The sequence below is a fragment of the Telopea speciosissima genome, chromosome 3 (genome assembly GCF_018873765.1).
Source record: "Telopea speciosissima isolate NSW1024214 ecotype Mountain lineage chromosome 3, Tspe_v1, whole genome shotgun sequence".
Lineage (NCBI taxonomy): Eukaryota > Viridiplantae > Streptophyta > Magnoliopsida > Proteales > Proteaceae > Telopea > Telopea speciosissima.
The window spans coordinates 31362834-31383673 of record NC_057918.1 but is presented as its reverse complement, the minus strand read 5'-3'; the positions used below and the strand labels follow the sequence as shown (position 1 = coordinate 31383673).

At 40.7% G+C, this 20840-nt stretch overlaps 1 protein-coding gene across 3 annotated transcripts in view; it reads right to left on the bottom strand.

Annotated features, from left to right (window-relative positions):
* The window catches only part of LOC122656557 (phosphoinositide phosphatase SAC2-like), a 52069-nt gene that overhangs the window by 15216 nt on the left and 16013 nt on the right, over positions 1 to 20840 (bottom strand). For all 3 annotated transcript variants that reach the window (XM_043851135.1, XM_043851134.1, XM_043851136.1), the window contains one exon: positions 17591 to 17770. In XM_043851135.1, the coding sequence (XP_043707070.1) occupies positions 17591 to 17770 (180 nt within the window). The remainder of the gene's footprint in view (positions 1 to 17590; positions 17771 to 20840) is intronic.

Genomic DNA, 20840 nt, shown 5'->3' with positions numbered 1-20840 from the left:
GCCTAATGCAACCACACAATGATATTTTTAGTTCATCCTGGTTATAACCTATCTTGCCGATCACTATCGTCTTTCGCATACGCTTAGCACGCTTAGTTCGGTCAGTTATAAGCTATCATCGGTGCAACCAAAATTTCGATAAAAACTATTGTTTGAATAGAAAATATGAATCACAGAAGCACATTCTCTAAACTAAATAATTCAATTAAAATCACCCACAAAGGGATGGAGTCTCAACATCAAACAATCAAGTATGCTTAAACCAGATATTAAATAACAATTATAAAAGGTTCATCTACACCTAAAGGCAAAGGAAACTTAGCCACTCATGGTGCTAATTGACAGGGGGCAGCAATAGTGATCTTCCATAGTTCCATGGAACATAATACGCAGGGGTAGAGATGATGGTGTGGCAACTAATGATGGTGTTGATCTCTGCGCAATGTTATCTAGGATTTCTCTTTTGGTACTTTTTTTGCCGATAAATACTTTTTTTATTTTCAAAATTATGAAACATATTTTAGAATTTCAAAAAATAGGAAAAAACAAGGGAAAATATTCTGTTTTGATTGGAAAAATAAAGAAAATTTGTGAAAGTTATCAGAGTATTTTGAAGTGCATATGAGGCTTATTGTGTCGCACCATATTTGCTTTTGCTGTATTAGGCCAATATTTTCTAGAGAGAAAAAATATATTATGAAAATTTATTATTATTAATTAAAAAAAATATATGGGTTAGGGGAAAAATAATAAGGGTGAGGGTTCTCTGAGCAAGCGGCAAGAGGGACACCAACGAGCTGCGTCAAAGCAATATCATGCATGGGAGGTCAGCAAGATCATTCCATGTTTAGAGGAAAGAGATAGACATGGGGATGCTACTGTACCCTACCCCAGTGACTCAGAGAACCTTTTCCCAAATAATAAATAGCTATATAGTTGTTTTAGTGGTCTCAGTTGATGTGTCTCGATTAATCGTGGTTTGCTTTCTGCATGCAACAGTACGATGGTGAGACAATGGCACGGGGAAGAGATGACGACAGGAGAGACATAGCATGGAAGCATGAAGTATCAATTAATGGTGAAACATAGTTGTCAAGGCGTCGTCTAGGCGGATTGGGGTCTAGGCGACTATCGCCTTAGTGGTATTGAACCAAGTTTGGCCCTTATTTATGCCAAATACCATTTAAGTAAATGTTTATTATTCATAAATAAGCAAATACCCCCTATTTGAATCCAATAAAAATAGTTAAAAAAACAAATTCCAAAAGGATAAAAAATAACCCCCCAACTCAAGAACAAAAAATTGGATTTTTGGCAGTAGTTGAAAATTTCAACTTTCTATGCTAGGGTTTTTCTAAAATCTAAAAATCCCATAAATCTTAATGTGGTAAAACATTGCTAAAAACCCAAAAGAGCGGTAAAATATTCACTTGTTTTGATATCTAAAAATATTTTTTCATTCAAAGCGATTTTGACAGCATTCGTGCACACTAAATAAGGTTTGACTAGAACATAAGTCTTTCAATATAAATAAGATTTAAGCAATCTTGGATTTCTTGGAAAGCTGGTTTTGTGTTCTAACTAATACAAAAAGTCTCATGTAAAAATAAAATCATTTGATTAGAGAACAAGAACATTTCTCTAAATCAAGAACAGTTTAATTACTTATAGATAAGATCATATTTATTAAGAACATTACAAACCAAATGTGAGACTAGTTATACTTAGAGTGCGTTTGGTAATTCTGAACAGTTCTTTTGTTCAAAAAGAACAAAAAAACATGAAAAAAGTGTTTGGCTTTACGGTTCGTTTTTTCGTTCTTTTAGAACGAACCGGAGGTCTTGAGCACCAAAAGAACAAGAACGACAATTACATCGCGATATCGTGAAAACCCGTGATTTTGAGAAAGAAGCCAACAGAATCGTTGCCTCCTTGCGATAGATCTGGGGAAGAGAAGGAAATAGGAGTAGGGGAAGAGAAGGAAATAGAAGGAGCAGAGGAAGAGAAGGTACCTGCAACTACGGCCAAACCATGATCTCATGTCTCTCTCGCTCTCTATCCCTCGCTCTCTCTCTCTCTCGCTTCCTCTCTCTCTCTCTCCCTCTCAATCTCGCTCTCTCTCTCTGGCTCTCTCTGTCTCGCTCTCTCCCTCTCACTCTCTCTCTCTCTCTCTCTCTCTCTCTGGCTCTTTCTCTCCCTCTCACTCTCTCTGTCTTCGAATTGACTCACCAACCCTATACTTCGAAGGATTCAACCGAAAAGGTATGGGATTTCAGAAATTTTTTTGGTATGATTTGGGAATTTTGTATGATCTGTAATTTTAGAGATTTTTTTGGTGTGATTTGGGAATTTTGTATGACCTGTGACAAGGTTCATGTTTCTGTTTTTCCCTCTTCTTTTTATCTCAATTTTATTGGTTTTTTTATTTTGAGATCTGGTTTAAGAGTTGCAGATCTGTACGGATTCATTTTCGGTTCTCACTATTCATTTGTTTCGGTTTTTTGCTGCAGATGTGTTTTGATTGCAATGCGAAGAATCCAACATGGGCATTCGTCACGTATGGGATTTTTCTTTGCATCGATTGCTCCGCTGTTCACCGAAGCCTGGGTGTTCACATCAGCTTTGTGAGGTAATTCGATTGAAAATGGGGGATTTTTAATTTGAATTTGGTTGGTTCACAAATTATGCCTGATGATTGGGGTTCTTTTGGCTGATTTGATCTAGAACAAACCTGTATGGTTTGCTCAACATTGATTTATTTTGTTTTCAGTATTAAATATTGTCGATTGGTTGAGCTCAGGTGTTAATCAACTGGTTTCTTTGTATGGACTGATATTATATGATTGCTGGACTATGTTCTGTAAGATGCCAGCTTAGATTGGAAGGCTTGGCATGGTAGTCAAGTCTCTAGCTAAAGGAATAATTCTTACAGAGCATTTGGTTGTACTTCAATCTCTTCCCCCCACCTCCCCCTTTCTAAATGAATAAGCACTTCAATCAAGAAGACAAAAAAACCCCACTAAGTGGGACGACAAACCAGAAATTGCTCTATACAATAAAAGGTAAAGCAACATAGAAATATGGTGTCCTTGATGCATAGACTCCCTTAAAGATACATCTATCTCTAGCACATTCACTTATGAATTTGTAGAACTGGTTCTCTATGGGATGATCATGATGAGATGTTCCTACAGAAGCATGAGGATCATTATGAATGTGTTTCCTTTTTTTTTTTTTTTTAAATTGCACAACACAGAACAGTCTGGTTAGTAATTGGGAATTAAAGTTTGGAGCTTCAGGTTAAAGTAGAGAGAATCGAAGAGATTTTGCATTATGATGCTGTGCCTAATTCCTCTTCTTCTGCCCCCTCCTTTTATATCCTCTTGGCTTTCATTGTTTGTGTTTTTTTTTTCCAGCTTCCTCTGATTTTGGTTTAGCGTTCCAGCTAGTGTTATTGAGTTGGGTTTGGATTAGAAAGGGGAAGCAAACCCTTCTCCTTAGCTGTTTTTATGGCTCCCTTGTACATCTCTTCTAAGCTGTACTTGAACTCAAATCCAAGATCTGTAAGCTTTTTAGAGGAGAAAACGACGACTTCCAGGCTTTCACCTGGGAAGTTAAACCTGCATGACATGTGCCATTTTAGTATTAATGATCAAAGGACCTCCTAAGAACCAGACCAGCAAAATATATTCGGTTCCATTTTTAATTGTTAATTTTGTTGTTAGGAGATGCTGGAAGTTTACTGTAACAAAGGAAAATTCAGGAAGGCTTTAGCAGAGTGCAAATCTGGGATTTGCTTAGAATTGAAGACAAAGATTGTATAGATTGGAGATTACAGGCCACACATATAGGGTAAAAACGCTTTCCCTTTCCACAGCTTCGTTGAGTGATTTCTTTTGTGCTTCTTGGGCCATTAAAATTCATTCATTGCAAATTAATTCAAAAAAGAATGGAGAATATAATTTGGTTTAATCTGTTGTGTTAATTCATTGACAACTTGATGGGTCTTTAGCTCAAATTGGTAGAGCACTTGGAACATGAGCATGTTCCAAGAGGATGGTGGTTCGAGTCCACCAAGGCCCTCTTTATTCAACTGTTCATAGCATAGTCAGTTATGCCACTAATCCACACAAGAACCCAATTTTAATGGCATCTTTGAAATTTAACATATTTTTATACTTACTTTAGTTATGTTAATGAGATATTTTAATTTTATGCTAAGGTTGCTAAGAGAAAAGGATTTTACAAATCTTTTTTTGGTATAATTGACAAAGAAATGGCATTATTGTAATTAACATCAAATAGGGAAGAACAGGTTTTACCAAACACCATTTTCGTTCTGAACGGCGTTCTTGAGACCATTACCAAACGGTCATTTTCAATCTCAGAACGCCGTTCCAGACTAGAAACGCAAAAGAACGTTTCTAGTCAAGAACGAGCGTTCTTTGTTCAGACCGTTACCAAACGCGCCCTTAGACAATGAACAATTCCAAAAACAGTATAAACCAAATGTATGTTTTGATTGTTTCAAACTTCCAATAGATGCTTCTTCAGTTCTGCTTTCATGTAATTCTATGTTTATTTTTTATGACTTGATGTGGCTTAATAATGATTTTTAATCACTTGATGCAACTTAATGTTGATTTAGATGACTTGAGGTAGCTTAATGTTGATATTTGATGACTTGATGTGGCTTAATGTTGATTTTTTATGATATATGGTATATATTGTAGCATACTAAATAATGTTAGAAAAGAGGGAAAATAAAAAATAAGTCTTGGGCGCCTTGTCACCTAAGCGCTTAGACACCCCACCACCGCCTTGGGTCACCTTGCCACCTTGACAAGAACAAAGAGTCAAAAGGGAAAAGCAAAGCATGAGGAATACCCCCACCCAAGATCATAGTTGTCAAGGCGTCGCCTAGGCGCCTTGGTCAGCTTGGGCGCTTAGGTGGCCTAGGCGGGGGCCTTGGACGCCTTGTTCACCTAGCTGGTGTCGCCTGCCATTTTGACCCTCTCCACCGCCTTGAGTCGTCGAGACGCCGTGACAACTATGGACAAGTATGTGGTGAAAAGAAAAAAACAAAGTGTAATTATTGTGGAAAGTAGATCTTGGGAGGAGTAGCCACAGAACTGAAACAACATTGGCTGGGAATGCCAAAGATTGGCCACATGCCCTATGGTTCTTATGGAGATTTCTAGAGCTATAGCTGCACACATAGGGAGAGGGGCTCGGAGGAAGGTAGAAAAGCAGGAATTTGAGAGGCAATTCTAGCCACCCAACCAAGGGACGATGATGACCGAATGTATATGCTTGATGATGTCGAGGCAAAAGCTAGGGATTTACGACAGGCACAGGCGAGGAGCAAAGCCAGTTTCAAAGGGAGGAGCTGGTTCGTCTACAACAGGTGGTGAGGGCAGTGGTAGTGGATCCACATAACCACAACCACATGGGAGTAGGTAGTAGCCTCAGTTGCCCCTGAGGAGATCACAAAGTACGAGACCAGCACCACCACAACAGGACTCCATACTACACTAGGATCTCGACGTCTACATGAAAAAAGGCCACAAGCAAGCTAAATTGAAGCACATGTGGAGTGATATGAAGGGGATGGTTAAGGATTCTGTGTCTAAGTGGTTGTTATTCCATAGGATCCTAGCACAGGACCCTACGAGCCCCTATTAAGAAACTATGCTAGATACGAGGTTATGGATGTGTATTGTTGGGAGTTGGGACTTGGGTCTTATCATGAATCACCATACTTATCATGTACTTTGACTATTTCATAACTAATGAATATTATGTTTCTTCATTCATGGGCTAATTTACTTGTTTTATTTTTTTTTTCCAGCTTCTAGTACTAAAACATTGTGTAGAATATACAATATCATACAAGGCATACAATAGGGTTCGATGAATACTGCCAACCAAGGGTGCAAATCCAAACCAGCACTTTACGTGATATTTTTTTTCTTTCTAAAAGGTCATTTGTATTAATAAGGAAAAAAAGGAATATACAAAGATACATTGGACTAAGCCAGACACACCAATAGAAAAGCAAAGCTAACCTCCCACCTTCGGGATGGCCATCAACAGGAGAGGAAAGCTCGCAACACTATAAAAAAAACAAGCTGAAAGCACATCACAAGAAACGAAATCTGGGATGCCGATGAGCATCCTGAAGCAACTCTGCTTGCATAGGAGGCAGGGGCACCATCGAGGACGAGGCTTCCAATCTTGCAGTTGACTAGCCTAGAAAATCAGCAAGGGGGTTGGCTCCTCTATAGCAGTGAGAAACTTTCAACTCGATAGAAGAGAGAAAAAACTGGAGAGAGCCAATCTTGACGAACAAACCATGGAACAACTTTCAATGATAGCAACAAACAGTTCCTCTATGATAACCCCCGAAATGGCTTCTCAATTGTGCCTCCAATGCCAATGGAGCACTCTCTGATACAAGTCGTGGGCATAACCAATTCAGGGGCTTACCTTGAAGCAGCTTCAATGTCATACCTTTTGCCTCCCCTGCTCGCTCTGTTTGTATTCAGAACCCAACTTCACCACCGTATCTCACAATGGCCACCAATTCTGTAAGCTGGGCGGCTCTATTGGGTAAGGCGCTTGATGAGAGAACACCAACTCCAACTAAAGCAGTAAGAAAACTGTTCATTGCGGTAGGGATAGTCAGTAAGGCACGTAAACGGTTCCGCGAGGGGCTACGCAAGTTTTTTAGTCTAGGAGTAAGCAAAAGACTCGTTTATAATAAGCAGATAACTCAAGTGTTACCAAAGGTCAACGGTTACAGGTGCTCAAGGGAAGGAAAGATTTGGAAGAGAGAAGGTTAAAAAAAATGCAAGTAGCTCTGATAATGTTTCAATTACGGTACCAACGGGCCGGTCGTATGCAAACCTTTCTTTGCGGTTAGCTCGTGAGGTGGCGTAGGTCAACATTTCTACATCTATGGCTTTTACTACATCATCCAGGTACTTTTGCTCGTTTATAATGCTGCGGACTGAACTTCTTCCATATCCTTGAACTGATCATGATTTTACTCTCACTTGCAGATGTGGCTATACGAGTATGTGGATATCGCCATATCGGTCGTCCATGTGTACCAAAGAATGTCCCTAGAGGGATGAGGTGGTCGTACCGCTTCTGGGACCACAATATGCACCACCAAGGGCTTTTTTCTGACAGGAGTTTGATACCTTGACTCCTCCGCAGGAAAGCTTGTTCTTCTACGATATTTCCTTCTTCGTTTGCCTAGATGACCGATTGATACCATGTGGATGTAGATCACCTGGAGGTACTTTAGAGATAGGCCTTACGCTGCTAGGCCAACTGCAGTTATATCTGATCCGCAAAAGGGCTACTGCTACTGAGTCACATTCCACCCTCACCTTTTGACAGCCAAGATCTTTTTCCATTTCCAACTCAATAATAGCAGCACAGAATTCTGCTGCAAAATTCGTTTTGACCACAAGAAATCTCCTGAAAGAAAAGATTACCTTGGCCAACTCATCACGGAAGACACCACCAGCTCCAACCCTCCCAAGGATTCCCCAAAGGGCACCCGTCCACATCGAGCTTCACCAACCCTACAGGAGGAAACCAAAATATTTCTAGGGACCCACGAAGAAGGCGAGGGCGGATAGGAACACCCAGACGCCTTGATAAGAGAAGGTCTTGCACCGAAGATATATGGCTTTTAAACTTAGATATAAGAGCATAATTTCGCGCTTCACAAATATGGGGAATCAGAACTGACCCAGCAAGCCAACCCTCTTTAAGAGGGAAAAAAAAAAAACTTGCACCTTCCTTTTCCACCATAAGAACAAGTCTGCGATAGAAGATTAGGGCTGCCAAGATACTTCAAAGCAAGCCAGGAACAAACAAAAGATATATCACATAAAAGTTGGTTTCTAGGTTGGGAATATAGGTAAGTGAAGGAGAAGAAGATGAAGAAGAAGAAGAGAACAAGAGAACGGAGGAATAATACTTCGGTTGTAACTTGTGTGTGTGAGAGATATCTCTCCACAGCTATATTGATTCATTAGTAGAAGTAAAGGAATTACATACACCTCCCTAAGGAGGTAAACAGTAAAAAAGGGAAAAAGACTAGTTAACAGGCTAGTTCCCAAACTACCCTTAGAACATAACTACTAGTAACTCTAACACTCCCCCTCAAGCTGGAGAATATATATCATGCATTCCCACTTGCTTAAGAGTGTACTAAATCGAGGAAAACCAAGAGCTTTAGTGAAGATGTCGCATCCTGATCACCACCGCACAAACGGAGTACAAATGTGGCCAGAATCAATCTTCTCCTTGATGAAGTGCCTATCAACCTCAATGTGCTTGGCTCGGTCATGTTGAACCGGATTATGGGCAATACTGATGGCAGCCTTGTTGTCACAGTAGAGTCTCATAGGGCCTTCAGTAGCAAATCCCGGTTCTCGAACAAGCCTTTTCAACCATATGAGTTCACAAACACCATGAGCCATGGCTCAAATTCGCTTCGCACTAGATCCGCTACAACATGCTGTTTTTTGCTTCTCCAAGTAACCAAATTACCTCCCACAAAGGTACAATAGCCAGAGGTAGATCTTCTGTCTGTAATGGAGCCAGCCCAATCAGCATCAGTGAAGCCTTCCACTCTCGAGTGATTGTGTTTGGCATATAATAGTCCTTTCCCTGGAGAAGACTTCAAATACCTAATAATGCGGTACACAAAGATCTAAGTGGCCACTCTTGGGAGCATGCATGAATTGGCTCACCACTCCCACCGCATAGGAGATATCCGGGCGAGTCATAGCAAGATAGATAAGCTTCCCCACTAGCCGTTGGTACTTTCCCGCATCAACCAAAGGAGAACCACAATCTTCTCCCAGTTTATGATTCTGCTCAATGGGAGAATTTGCTGGTTTACAGCCTGACATCCCTGTCTCTGTCAACAAATCAAGGACAAACTTCCGTTGACATATGTTGATTCCTTTCTTGGTTCTTGATACTTCAATCCCTAAGAAGTACCGCAAGGGACCCAGATCTTTGATTTCAAACTGCTGTGCCAGGTAGTCTTTCAGTTTACTTATTTCAGTTATATCATCCCCTGTGACCACAATATCGTCAACATAAACAATGAGGGTTGTGATAGTTCCATTGCCCCGCTTGGTAAAGAGAGTGTGATCAGCTTAACTCTGGGAATACCCATTTCTCAGAATAGCCTGTCGGAAGCGCTCAAACCATGCCTTGGGAGATTGTTTGAGACCATATAGTGCTTTCTTGAGAAGGCACACTTTCCCTTCAGCTGAAGGCATTTTGAAGCCAGGAGGGGTTTGCATGTACACCTCTTCTTCCAAGTCACCGTGAAGGAAAGCATTCTTCACATCTAACTGGTATAAAGGCCAATCATTATTGGCGCCAAGGATAAGAGGACTCTTATAGAATTGTGCTTGGCCACGAGAGCAAACGCTCTCGATAGTCGATCCCATAGACTTGACGTATCCCTTGGCAACCAACCTTGCTTTGTATCTTTCGACACTGCCATCGATTTATATTTGATTGTATAGACCCATCTGCAGCCCAATCGGGACACGTCCCTTAGGAAGGTCCACCAATTGCCAAGTATCATTCTTCTCAAGGGCCATCATTTCCTCGGACATAGCTTGTCTCCACTTTGGGTCGAGACATAGCATCGATGACATTCCTGGGAATAGAAGTCGTAGAAAGAGCAGTAATAAAGGCCATACTTGTGGGAGAAAGAGCATCATAGGAAATAAATGGGCTATAGGATTAGTACAAGCTCTTTTCCCTTTTCTAACAGCAATAGGAAGGTCTAAATCACAAGGAGGAGAAGGGATGTCACCTGCCTGAGAGTGATGAAGCTCAAAATATGGATCTGGATCCAAAGAGGACTCTTGGTAGGTTTGCTTTCTTTGATTATGTACGCCTTCACCCTTTCTGTATGTAATGTGGTAATCCTTCTCCTTACTAGGACCACTTTCAACCACCAATTCTGTGTTCACATCTGATTGAGATTGATCACTAGTATTAACCACATCCACAGTCCTGTGTGTACCAATGTCAAACATAAAAGGAGAGATAGGAAGAGGAGAATGAAAAAAATCAGCAGCCTGTTCACTTCCACACTTCTCCCCCTGAAGAGGATGCTGAGAAGGGGCAAAGAAAGGAAGGGATTCAAGAAAGGTGACATCCTTTGAGATAAGACACCGGCGAGAAGAAGGGTGATAGCACTTGTAGCCCTTGGTAGTAGAAGAGTACCCAAGGAAGAGACACTTGAGAGCTTTGGGATCAAGTTTAGTGCGGGCAGATTTGTTTACATGCACATAACAAACACAACCAAAGACCTTAGGGGGAAGAGAGAAAGCTGAAACTTTGGGAGATAAAATGTCCAAGGGAGATTTGTAGTCAAGAAGTTTGGTAGGCATGCGATTGATGAGGAAAGAAGCAGTGAGAAGAGCAGCGGACCAAAAGGTTTTGGGGACATGCATACCAAACAAGAGACTACGGGTGACCTCCAATAAATGGCGATTCTTCCTCTCAGCAACCCCATTTTGTTGGGGAGTGTCAACACACGCTAGCTGATGGAGAATGCCATTATCAGTAAAGAAGTTTTGGAGACCACTAAACATGTATTCCCCCCCTTTATCAGATCGAACAACTTTGATTCGGGTGTCAAACTGAGTAAGAATCATCTGATAGAAGGTTTTAAACGCATCACAAACATCACTTTTATGTTTCATCAAAATAGTCCAAGTAGCACGAGAGAAATCATCAATAAAGGACACAAAATAACGATAACCAAATAAAGAGGTAGTAGGAGAAGGTCCCCAAACATCAGTGTGCACAAGATGAAAAGGAGGAACAGTTCTATTACCATGATATGGATAAGAGGAACGACAATGTTTGGCAAACATGCATGGTTCACATTGAAAAACATGAGAAGAAACAACAGAAGAAAATAAGTGAGGCAATTGTTTCCTCATTACAACAAAAGATGGATGGCCAAGACGCCTATGCCATAACATAACAGACTCCACAGAACTACTCTCAGTATGACCACACACATAAGACCGAGCGTGGCGAAAAGGGTCAAAAATAAAGGCCTTGCTCTTCACGTCCACTACCAATAATCCTCTTCGTCACCAAATCCTGAAAAGACAAAGTGAGAAGGGAAAAATGTGACGGAGCAATTCAAAGATTTTGTCAAGTGACTCACGGATAAGAGATTAAGCGTAAGGTTAGGAACATGAAGAAGAAGAAAGAGAAATAGACGAGGTCACAGGAATACTACCCTTACCAGAGATGGAGGATAGGAGCCATCACTATTCTAACCTTATCCTTACGAGCAAATGGTATAGGAATCATAATTATGGGACGTACCGAATATGGTCGTGAGCACCGAGTCAATGACCCAAGACTAGACTGCATAGAGGTGAAGTAGAGACCTGTAAGGCCGAGGATGATGAGGAGCTGGCTACAGAAGGTGTAGAAGATGTGCTAAGCTGTGACATGACCCGCCGAACCACTGTCTCCATAAAGGTGGGGTCATCCGGTATAGTATCTGCCTCAGTCATCACAGAGAGAGCTCGGGCTCCCCCTCTACGGCCACCACGACTACGTGTGCTAGGAGGACGACCATCAAGAGACCAACACCGATCCTTGGTGTATCCAGTTCTCCCACAATGGTCACATTTAAAACGGTCCCTACCAACACTATTGGCACCCACTGTCTCTACTGTGTTAGCTACCTCTAGGCCAGGCCCCGGCCCACGACCACCTCCACGGGTGTCGCGGGAAGAACTGGAGTTGAGGGCTGACCTCTCAAGAGAAGATACAGAAGCTGGCTCCATTGCAACACGTCTAGTCTCCTCACTCTGTAAGTAACTACAGACCTCACTAAGAGATGGGAAGGGAGACCGGCCTAAGATCTGAAGTCTGATAGGCTCATAGTCAGGATTCAGACCACCAAGTAAGGTAAAGACACGCTCTTTTTCAAGAGTCTGATAGACCTTAGCCTCATCCTCTGGGTCCTTCAAGTGAAGATCTCTATAATGATCATATTCCTCCAAGAGGCCAAGAAAGGCATTATAGTACTCAGAAATGGTCCTATCACCTTGTCGCATGGAGTTGATCTTTTGGTGAAGTTGGTAGACCTTGGCAGAGTCACCCACCCGATCATAAGTTTGTGAAACGCTGTCCCAGATAGCCTTGGCAGTCTCCTTTCTTATAAACCTCCGTCCAATCTCAGGGGTCATAGAGAAAATCAGCCATGTCATGACTGTAGAATTGTCGGCTTCCCATTGTTCATAAGTAGGTGAGGTAGGCTCAGGAGCGGTAATGGTACCAGTAATATAGCCAAGTTTCCGTTTGCTTCTTAGTGAAAGCCTTACGGAGTGTGACCAATCCAAATAGTTAGTGCCATCAAGTTTCACAAAGGAAATCTGCGTAGGGCACATTCTCATAGACAACGGGAGGAGCTATGGGGAGAGGTCAGGAGGTAGCCGAACCAAGTTCGAGATGTAGGTGTATCAACCATAGTGTATGGGAAATAGCACTTGACCATAAACAGATAACGCCAGCAAGGGGAGTGCACACTCAACCCACGAAATTATCCCAACACACAAAACAGAGATTCCAAGCAAGAAAAAAGCTTCACTCCCACACTCCCCAATAAGAAAAAGCACTTAAACAAGCTCCAATACTCACATACAGATATTCATAATCACTTCTCAACCGACAAGAAGCCCAACATACCCTAAATGCAAGAACAAGGACAATACAGCATTATCGGGCTTACCTGGGCAGAAAATCTGTCACCACGAAACTGAGGTGGACTCAAAAGATGCTCTCATCCATCAAAGAGGACCACAAGCACAATAAATAGGACCCCTGTACGATCCTAATGGGCTGGTCCAACAGTCAAACCCATGCTGAAATGAAGCTGAGCCATTGATTCAACCTTGAACTGGCGGAAATCTGGGCAGCAGAACAATTCCAACGAAACCGAGCTATGCTTGAACAATACCTTCATTCATCAAGGAGGCACACTTGGAGCATAGAAGGGACCCTTGTCGATTCTATTGAGCTATTCTAAGCTCCAAAAGATATCGAAAGAAGGACCGAGATGGTCGCAACCTTGAATCGGCGGAACCCTAGGCTGCCGATTGGTTTAATTGAAAATAACTTCAAAGGAGCTCCACACTATCTCAAGGACCATCTTCAATCACCAAATAGGTTGTAGAAAACCTATGTCATATTACTTCAGCAAAGGATTTACATATGAACCTCTTCTTTGAAATCCTAGAACCCAAAGGATTTCAAAGAGAGGGAAAAAATGTGGAAAAGAGTGGTGATACGACTCTCAAACCTTTTGGCTCTGATACCAAGTTGGTTTCTAGGTTGGGAATATAGGTAAGTGAAGGAGAAGAAGAGAACAAGAGAATGGAGGAATAATATTTCGGTTGTAACTTGTGTGTGTGAGAGATATCTCTCCACAGCTATATTGATTCATTAGTAGAAGTAAAGGAATTACATACACCTCCCTAAGGAGGTAAACAGTAAAAAAGGGAAAAAGACTAGTTAACAGGCTAGTTCCCAAACTACCCTTAGAACATAACTACTAGTAACTCTAACAATAAAATCACAGGATAAGAAGATGTGATCCAAGGATTCCACCTCCTTTTGATAAAGCTCACACCAGGAAGGCATTGTTCTCACCTTGTCATCTGTCAGTAGTTTACCATGGAGAAGTGATGTAGGGAGAAATTGGCTCACAAGGTTCTTTACCAAAACTTGGGCCAAAAGTTGGTCCAAAGGCCAGCACCAGCTCAAGCCACAGGCAGGTCCTTGCTGTCCCAACCTGCCCTGCTGAGTTTATTTTACATAGTTCTTTTTGGGTCCACTTGGGTCCATTATTTTGGAACAGTTGCTGGAGAAGACTTTTGGTATTCTTAGTGTCTTTTAGAATTCCAAGAGTTAGTCAATTTTCTTAGTGTCTTTTAGAATTTCAAGAGTTGGTTAATTTTCTTGGTTTATGTTTCCTATGTATTGGGGGCGGATTTCAATGTTTTGGGTTTAGTTTTCTATGTCTTAGGGGCAGATATCTATGTTTAGGATTTGTTAACTATGTATGGGGAATTCCAAAAGGATTTTCGAATTCTAAGGGTCTCTTTAATGTTATTTTGTTGTGTTCAAGATTTCCGTCTCTATATAATGCAAGTACTGGCTGCTCTAAAAGGCAACGATGAATTGAAAACAAATTGTTCTCTTTGAAAACTTTTTGCTTGTGAGACTAAAGTGGGATCAAGGTGGACTCCTTCGATCATGACCTCGGTGGGACTTCGACGGTTGGGCAACTAGTGGGACTCTAGGCTGCCACCTATCTATCTGCATCTACAACTTATCTATTTATCTTTTTACTCTTCTAGATTCGATCTTGGCTTGCTTACCCTCTCGGGTTTGCATCAAGAAGTCTCCAAGCAAGGATTGAATGACGCAGCTGAAGATATTTACTCCACACCAGCAGTGACCAGGACACCTTTGGTTTATTCTCCCACAAAGCATTCCAAGCCGATTTGACTGAAAAATTTCCTGAAGAAGTAAACACCAAGAACAAGCCTTTGGAAGTTTCACAGCCTTAGCCAAAAAAAAACATATTAGAAAGGCTGTTAGATTCAACATCAGGGAATCTCCATTCGGAATTTTCAATGAAATCAGAGAGGTGCAACGTCATCCCATGGAAAATAGATGGATCCAAATCAGAGAGCTCTACTATCGAGGATTGACCAAACCACGTATCCCTCCAAGTCAGAATTTTGTTGCCATCACCAACAATCCAACGCTCTTGCTCAAACACAAAACTCCATAGTCTCCTCACCCTAGGCCAAACCGAAGAGGATTTAAAACCTCTCTTGAGGGATCCATCCTTGTTAACAACCCTGCACGTAAAAACTTGCTCATACTCAAATCTCCATGTTTGATCTGCCACACAAGCTTGCAAAGTAAGGCTTTATTAACATCCCTCAAATGCCTAATGCCAAGCGCCCCCCCCCCCCCCTTTCAAGTTTGAGTCTCCATACATCTTCCCATTTTACTGAGATTTTCTTGGAAGACTCAATATCACCACTCCAGATAAAATTCGTCAATCCACCACTGGATGGGTTTAATTAGAGATTCCAGCCACCAGTAGATGGAGAAATTATGCATAGGAATGCCCGAGATGACCGACCTGACCAGCTCTACTCTGCCTGCCATAGAAAGCAATTTGCCTTTCCACCCCAACAACCGGTTCTTGACTTTATCCATCAAGGGAAGAATATGATACCATTTCACTCTGCCCCAAAAATCTGCACACCTAGATATCAAGTAGGGAGAGAGCTCGAAGAATTCCCAAAGTTTAAGAAATGCTTTGCTTACGACGAGGAGAGACATATCCAAAAAAGATTTTACTTTTCTCCAGGTTAATCCACTTCCCTGAGAACTCTTGGTACATACATAAAAATCCTTAAGGTTACACACATACCTTAACGAGCCATTCCTGAAGATGAAAACATCGTCTGCGAAGAGAAGATGAGAAAGGACTTCCACATCTCTAGGGCCAAGTTGGAATTTAATCATGTTGTTCTGAAGCAGAGCCTTCAGCCCTCTACAGAGGGCTTCTTCAGCCAGAATAAAAAGAAGGGGGAAGATGGTTTCACCCTGACAAAGCCCTCTCACCGCCCCAAGAAACCAACTGGACCCCCATTGAGTATAATAGAGATTCTTGAGGAAACCAAAGGCTGATGAATCCAAGAAACCCACTTCTCTGAGAAACCAAAACTTTGCAACACTGCAAACAGGAAATCCAATGACAAAGAGCCATAGATTTTCTGAATATCGAGCTTAATGCCCATTCTCACTCCACGGGCAGAGACATGCATGATGTTAGACAACTCAGAAGCCAACCCTATATTATCCGAGATAACCTTCCCTTTCTGGAACGCCCCCTGCACATCAGATTCAAGCCTAGGAAGCAGAATCATGAGCCTAGAAAAGCCATGACTCTTGAGATGGTCTTGCAGAGGAAGTTACACATGCAAATAGGCCTGAACTTTTCATGAGCCTAGAAGCCATGACTTTTGTGTTACTTTTTTGTTTTTTTTTTTTTTTTGCATTATGAAGGTTTACATATGTTCATATAGGCTAAAATAAGTATCGGAGCCTAATATGACCATTTGCCCATCGAAATGCCCAACCAGAACAGTTTCCCAAAAAATGCATTGTTTCAGCAATTTCGGACAGATAGAAATGACACTAAGAACTATGGCACTAACGCACGCGATGGTCTACAATTAGCAAGAATTGCCTTTTACAGGCGATTACAAGAGCTTGTAATTCACCAAGGGTGGTGAATTACGTAAGGTCAATAGTAGCCAACCACACATCCATGTCATAAAGAACCGAACCATCTAATTGGTCAAAATTAAACCCATAATAAGTACGCCATACTCCATAGTGCATAAAAAGTTGTGAAAAAACTACAGAAATGACACCAACAATTATTATTACAGAATGGTTTGTAGCATTCTTGTAATTTTGCATAAATTTGAACCATGTTTTTAACCCCTATGACATTCTTGTATTAGGCCAAAACTTGACCAGTGGGAATGGTGCAAGATCCTCTACAACATGGACCCACCCATGTCCACCACTTCTGCACAAGGAAACTGGTGAACTTTAAAGAGTCCACCAACCTTGGCAAATGTTAACTTCACCCATACCAAAACTCACACATTTACAAGCAGAGAGCAAGTATAACTCATGAACCAAAAAAGGAAGGGGAAAAATTCTCCAGATTTTACTGTTCTTATGGAGCAGCAAAGTGGTGCTGCTTCAAATTGATTCTGAGAAGTCAGCTGAGCTGGCATCCGAAAATGTCCACATGTTCCTCGGGCCATCCCCCTCCATGTGGTAACTTTCAGCCTACATCACTATTCTATGTGGAAAAATACCCACTTTTCCAAGTCTTGTTTGTTTAAGAAAACCCAACAACTCTTAGGGGCGGAAACAAATATGGAATGCAACGTTGGCCATGAGGTCCATCATGATTTCAATGATCTGAATCTGCTAGAAACGCAGATTGGTGGCCATGAATTCCAATCTGATTCCGCTCCGACTCAGCCAGAATCATCCACTTCACTCAGAAAGTTGGATGAAGAGGAGTCTATATCTCCTTAGATTTCATATTTTTGAGCTTTTTGGCTCATGACTCTTGTGGATTGAACCAAAACGATAAGTCTCCTTGAATCTCTGCCTTTCTGATAGACAAATGAAGGAGTTAATGGCCAAATATAAATTCTTGGTCGATTCAGGTCACTCTGAGGATCAGTTCATAATCAGGAATGCCGTCCATGGATTCTGATCCAGATTGGCGGATTTACTAAAGCCGATTCCAATGTTTGAAGCCTTTTGGCCATATCAACTTCTACATGACATGCATAACTGTGGCTCCACAGGGTTCCTCCGTAACAGAAAACCTTCTCAATAAGAAAATCAAAACACAACTCACCAAGGAATTAACAAAATTTACCTGTCATAAATTTCTTCTTCACACGAATTTCCAGATGAAGATATCCAGTCGACATCAAGAAAATTAGAGCAGTTAAATGTATCACCATTCTCATTGAAATAAATCTGCTGATTGCTTTCAAGACAGTGGTCTCTCTGCATGTCTGTAAAAAGCTGCCTTTGAGACATTGATGGTGTGTACCTATGGAAAGACAACCACTAAGTTGAATCAGATGTCAAATGTCAGAAGATTAAAGCAGATCACACTACACATGTTTCAAAGACACTGAACATATGTTCAATATTGAGAGTTGCTTATGAGTTGGATATTCCGGAGAGACGCCTATCAGATGGACAGGAGGGATCCCCCAACTTGTCAACATAACAAACCAGGGGACGGAATATCACTCTTTTTTTTATTTTTGGGGGGTGGGATAGTAAGATATGAGATTTCTACAATCAGATCTTCCCATGGTTACAGTAACAAAACAGAATTAGTTATGCAAAACAGATTATAGGCAGTGAGTTAAAATGTTGACTAGCATTTTTCATAAAGACCAATTTTGGTAGAATTTGGGCACCCCTTGGTCAACTACTTTGTAAAGGCTTTTAACTTGAGGCAGTAATTACCTTGCTGAATGTATCATGTTGCATTTTATTATCTAACCTTTTCTTTGTCATTTATAGCTTAATACAAATTTATGGGGAGAACTTGAGAAGATATGAAAAATCCTGTAGGATTCAAAGAAAATGGATTGAAAATATGCGTACTACATAATTTTATCAATTTTTTGTTTTAAATGCTACAATATATATATACACACACACATATATTTATAGTGCATTTTTCTCATAGAGCATTTATTTAATGAATATATTAATGTTACCACTTAAGTAACGCTTAGTATCAGCTACTGAAAGTGGTGGGGGGTAGGTAGGATGAACCCTAAGTTCAGAATTACAAACCCCATATATGATCACCAGTAAACCCTAAACACAATATAGGTCAACCATAGGGTAAAAGTCAACCATTTCATTTCTGATGAAGGTCAGATTCTGGCTAATGTTCATAAACTGTTAGAATAATCAAAACCCAAAATACTGCGATGTTCTAACGGTCAGATTGGAGTCAACAATTAAATAAACAAATCTGAAACTTAAAAAAAAAAAAAAAAAAAAAAAGAATTAGGAGGAATTTTATTGCAAGAAACCAGAGGTTTTGATCACCCTAAAATTCTGATCAAAGGAAAGCCTACTGGGAAGCATGGAACTAAATCTTGGTTTCGCAAGAAACCGAGATGAGATGGTCATCGACTTTAAAAAGTCCCATATTTCAACCCAACTCGACCTGTTTCGACCATATTTTGCTAGTTTCGACCTGAACACCTATGTAAGTCACTTATCCCCATCGAAACTTGAGGAAACCTGGCTGGAAACCAGGACAGGCACTTATTTAAGCCAGAAACCAGGACAGACACTTATTTATGCCTAATATCATATAAGTAAGTTATTTCATTTACTTAAGATACTATTCATAAATAAGCAAATACCCCCCTATTTGAATCCAATAATAGTTAACAAATAAAATTCGAAAAGGATAAAACGTCAACCCCCCATTTCAAAAACAAAAACTGGATTTTCAACGGTAGGTGACAATTTCAACTTTTTAATGTTGGGGTTTTTCTCAAATCTAAAAATTTCATAAATCTTAATATGGTAAAACATGCTCAAAAGTAAAAGTGCGGTAAAAATGTAAAATATTTATTTATTTTGATGTCTAAAAAAATATTTTCATTCAAAGCGATTTAAACAGCATATATTTGTTAATTACTAAAAATAGTAGATTAACAAACAGCATATTAAAATGTTCCTGCATCACCTTGATCCCAAACTTAGATAAATCAGTGCGGCATATAGAAAGGGGAGGCCTCCACTCGATTGCTACGTATCATTATGAACCATAGTTCCTTCCCTCAGAGAAGATCTATGGAGAGTGCCACCCAGTGGTCTTGTCAAGAAAAGAGCCTTGGTTACAAATATAGGGACAAGACAGAATGATCACAGGGGAAGTAATCCTCAATGTTTAAGTAATGCATTGAAATAATCAAGGATGGTGACTTCTGGCAGCATCATCCACCACAAAGTTCAAATGACACGCTATTCCAAGACAACATTTCTCCATGTCAACTACCACAACACTTCATGCATACTCGTCACACGAATTAATGTAATTCTAGATGGCTAGAATACCAACTAGAACCAATAATCAGGATCTGCTAAGGGTTGGAGGAATCGGATAGGTCAAAATAGGTGAAATTCTAAAATTAGGATTAGGGTTTGATGGTAGGGTTAGGTTAAGTTGGTGAAGGGAAGTCTTCCAGTGTAGGTCCTGAGATGTTTTATGGAGGTTGAGTATGTAAACAAAGATGAAGGTTGAATCAGGGTTTGGGTTTCTGGGTTTTGGGAAAGTAGAATGAGGGAGAATCTATGGTTTAGAGTGATCACCTGGGGCTGGGACCAAAATCGAGTTTCCTTTATTGTGAGAGGGAAAGATCGAATCTGAAAAGATAAAATTTTGATGAGTAGATTGGTCTGGACAGGATTTAGGGTATGGCGAATGAAGTTCGAATATGGGGGAATATTAGGGTTGGGTTTAGAGGATTAGGAAAAGAAGGGTTTTGGGGATGGGGTTATGAACTTGTTAATTTATGGATCTTTGAACTTTATAGCAGAAACCAGCAATTGAATCTTCAAGCTATCGGCTGTAGCAGAAATGAACAACTTGAAACTTGAATGCAGATCAATGGAGAGAGAGACAGTGAAGGCTATCTCAGCCTGGGTATCTCACCCTCACAGCCTATCTCAGGACAGTGGCAATTGCAAAGCAAATTTCTATTAATTAAATTGTGGGGGGCTCTCAAGAGCTGTTACACATATATAGCCTTATGGCAGGACAGAAATCAAACTCTAACTATGACTCAGAACTTAACTAGGACTCATGACTGAACAAGGAATACTAACAAGGACTTCTAACTAGGATTCGAACTTGCAATAGGAATCCTGTTATGTATGTCTCGAATTCTTGGACCAGTTTCAAAGAATGACCCGCTTCGACATTTTTTGGTGGCGACCCGAATGGAACTTTTTCTGAGATCAGTGATGGTAGCGGAGGGCTTGGGCCAACACGGTACGACCCGACCCGATCCGATGGAGGAGTATTTATATTCTTTACCCGCTTTATTGTAAAGAGAGTGAGATTTGGGGTTTTCGTT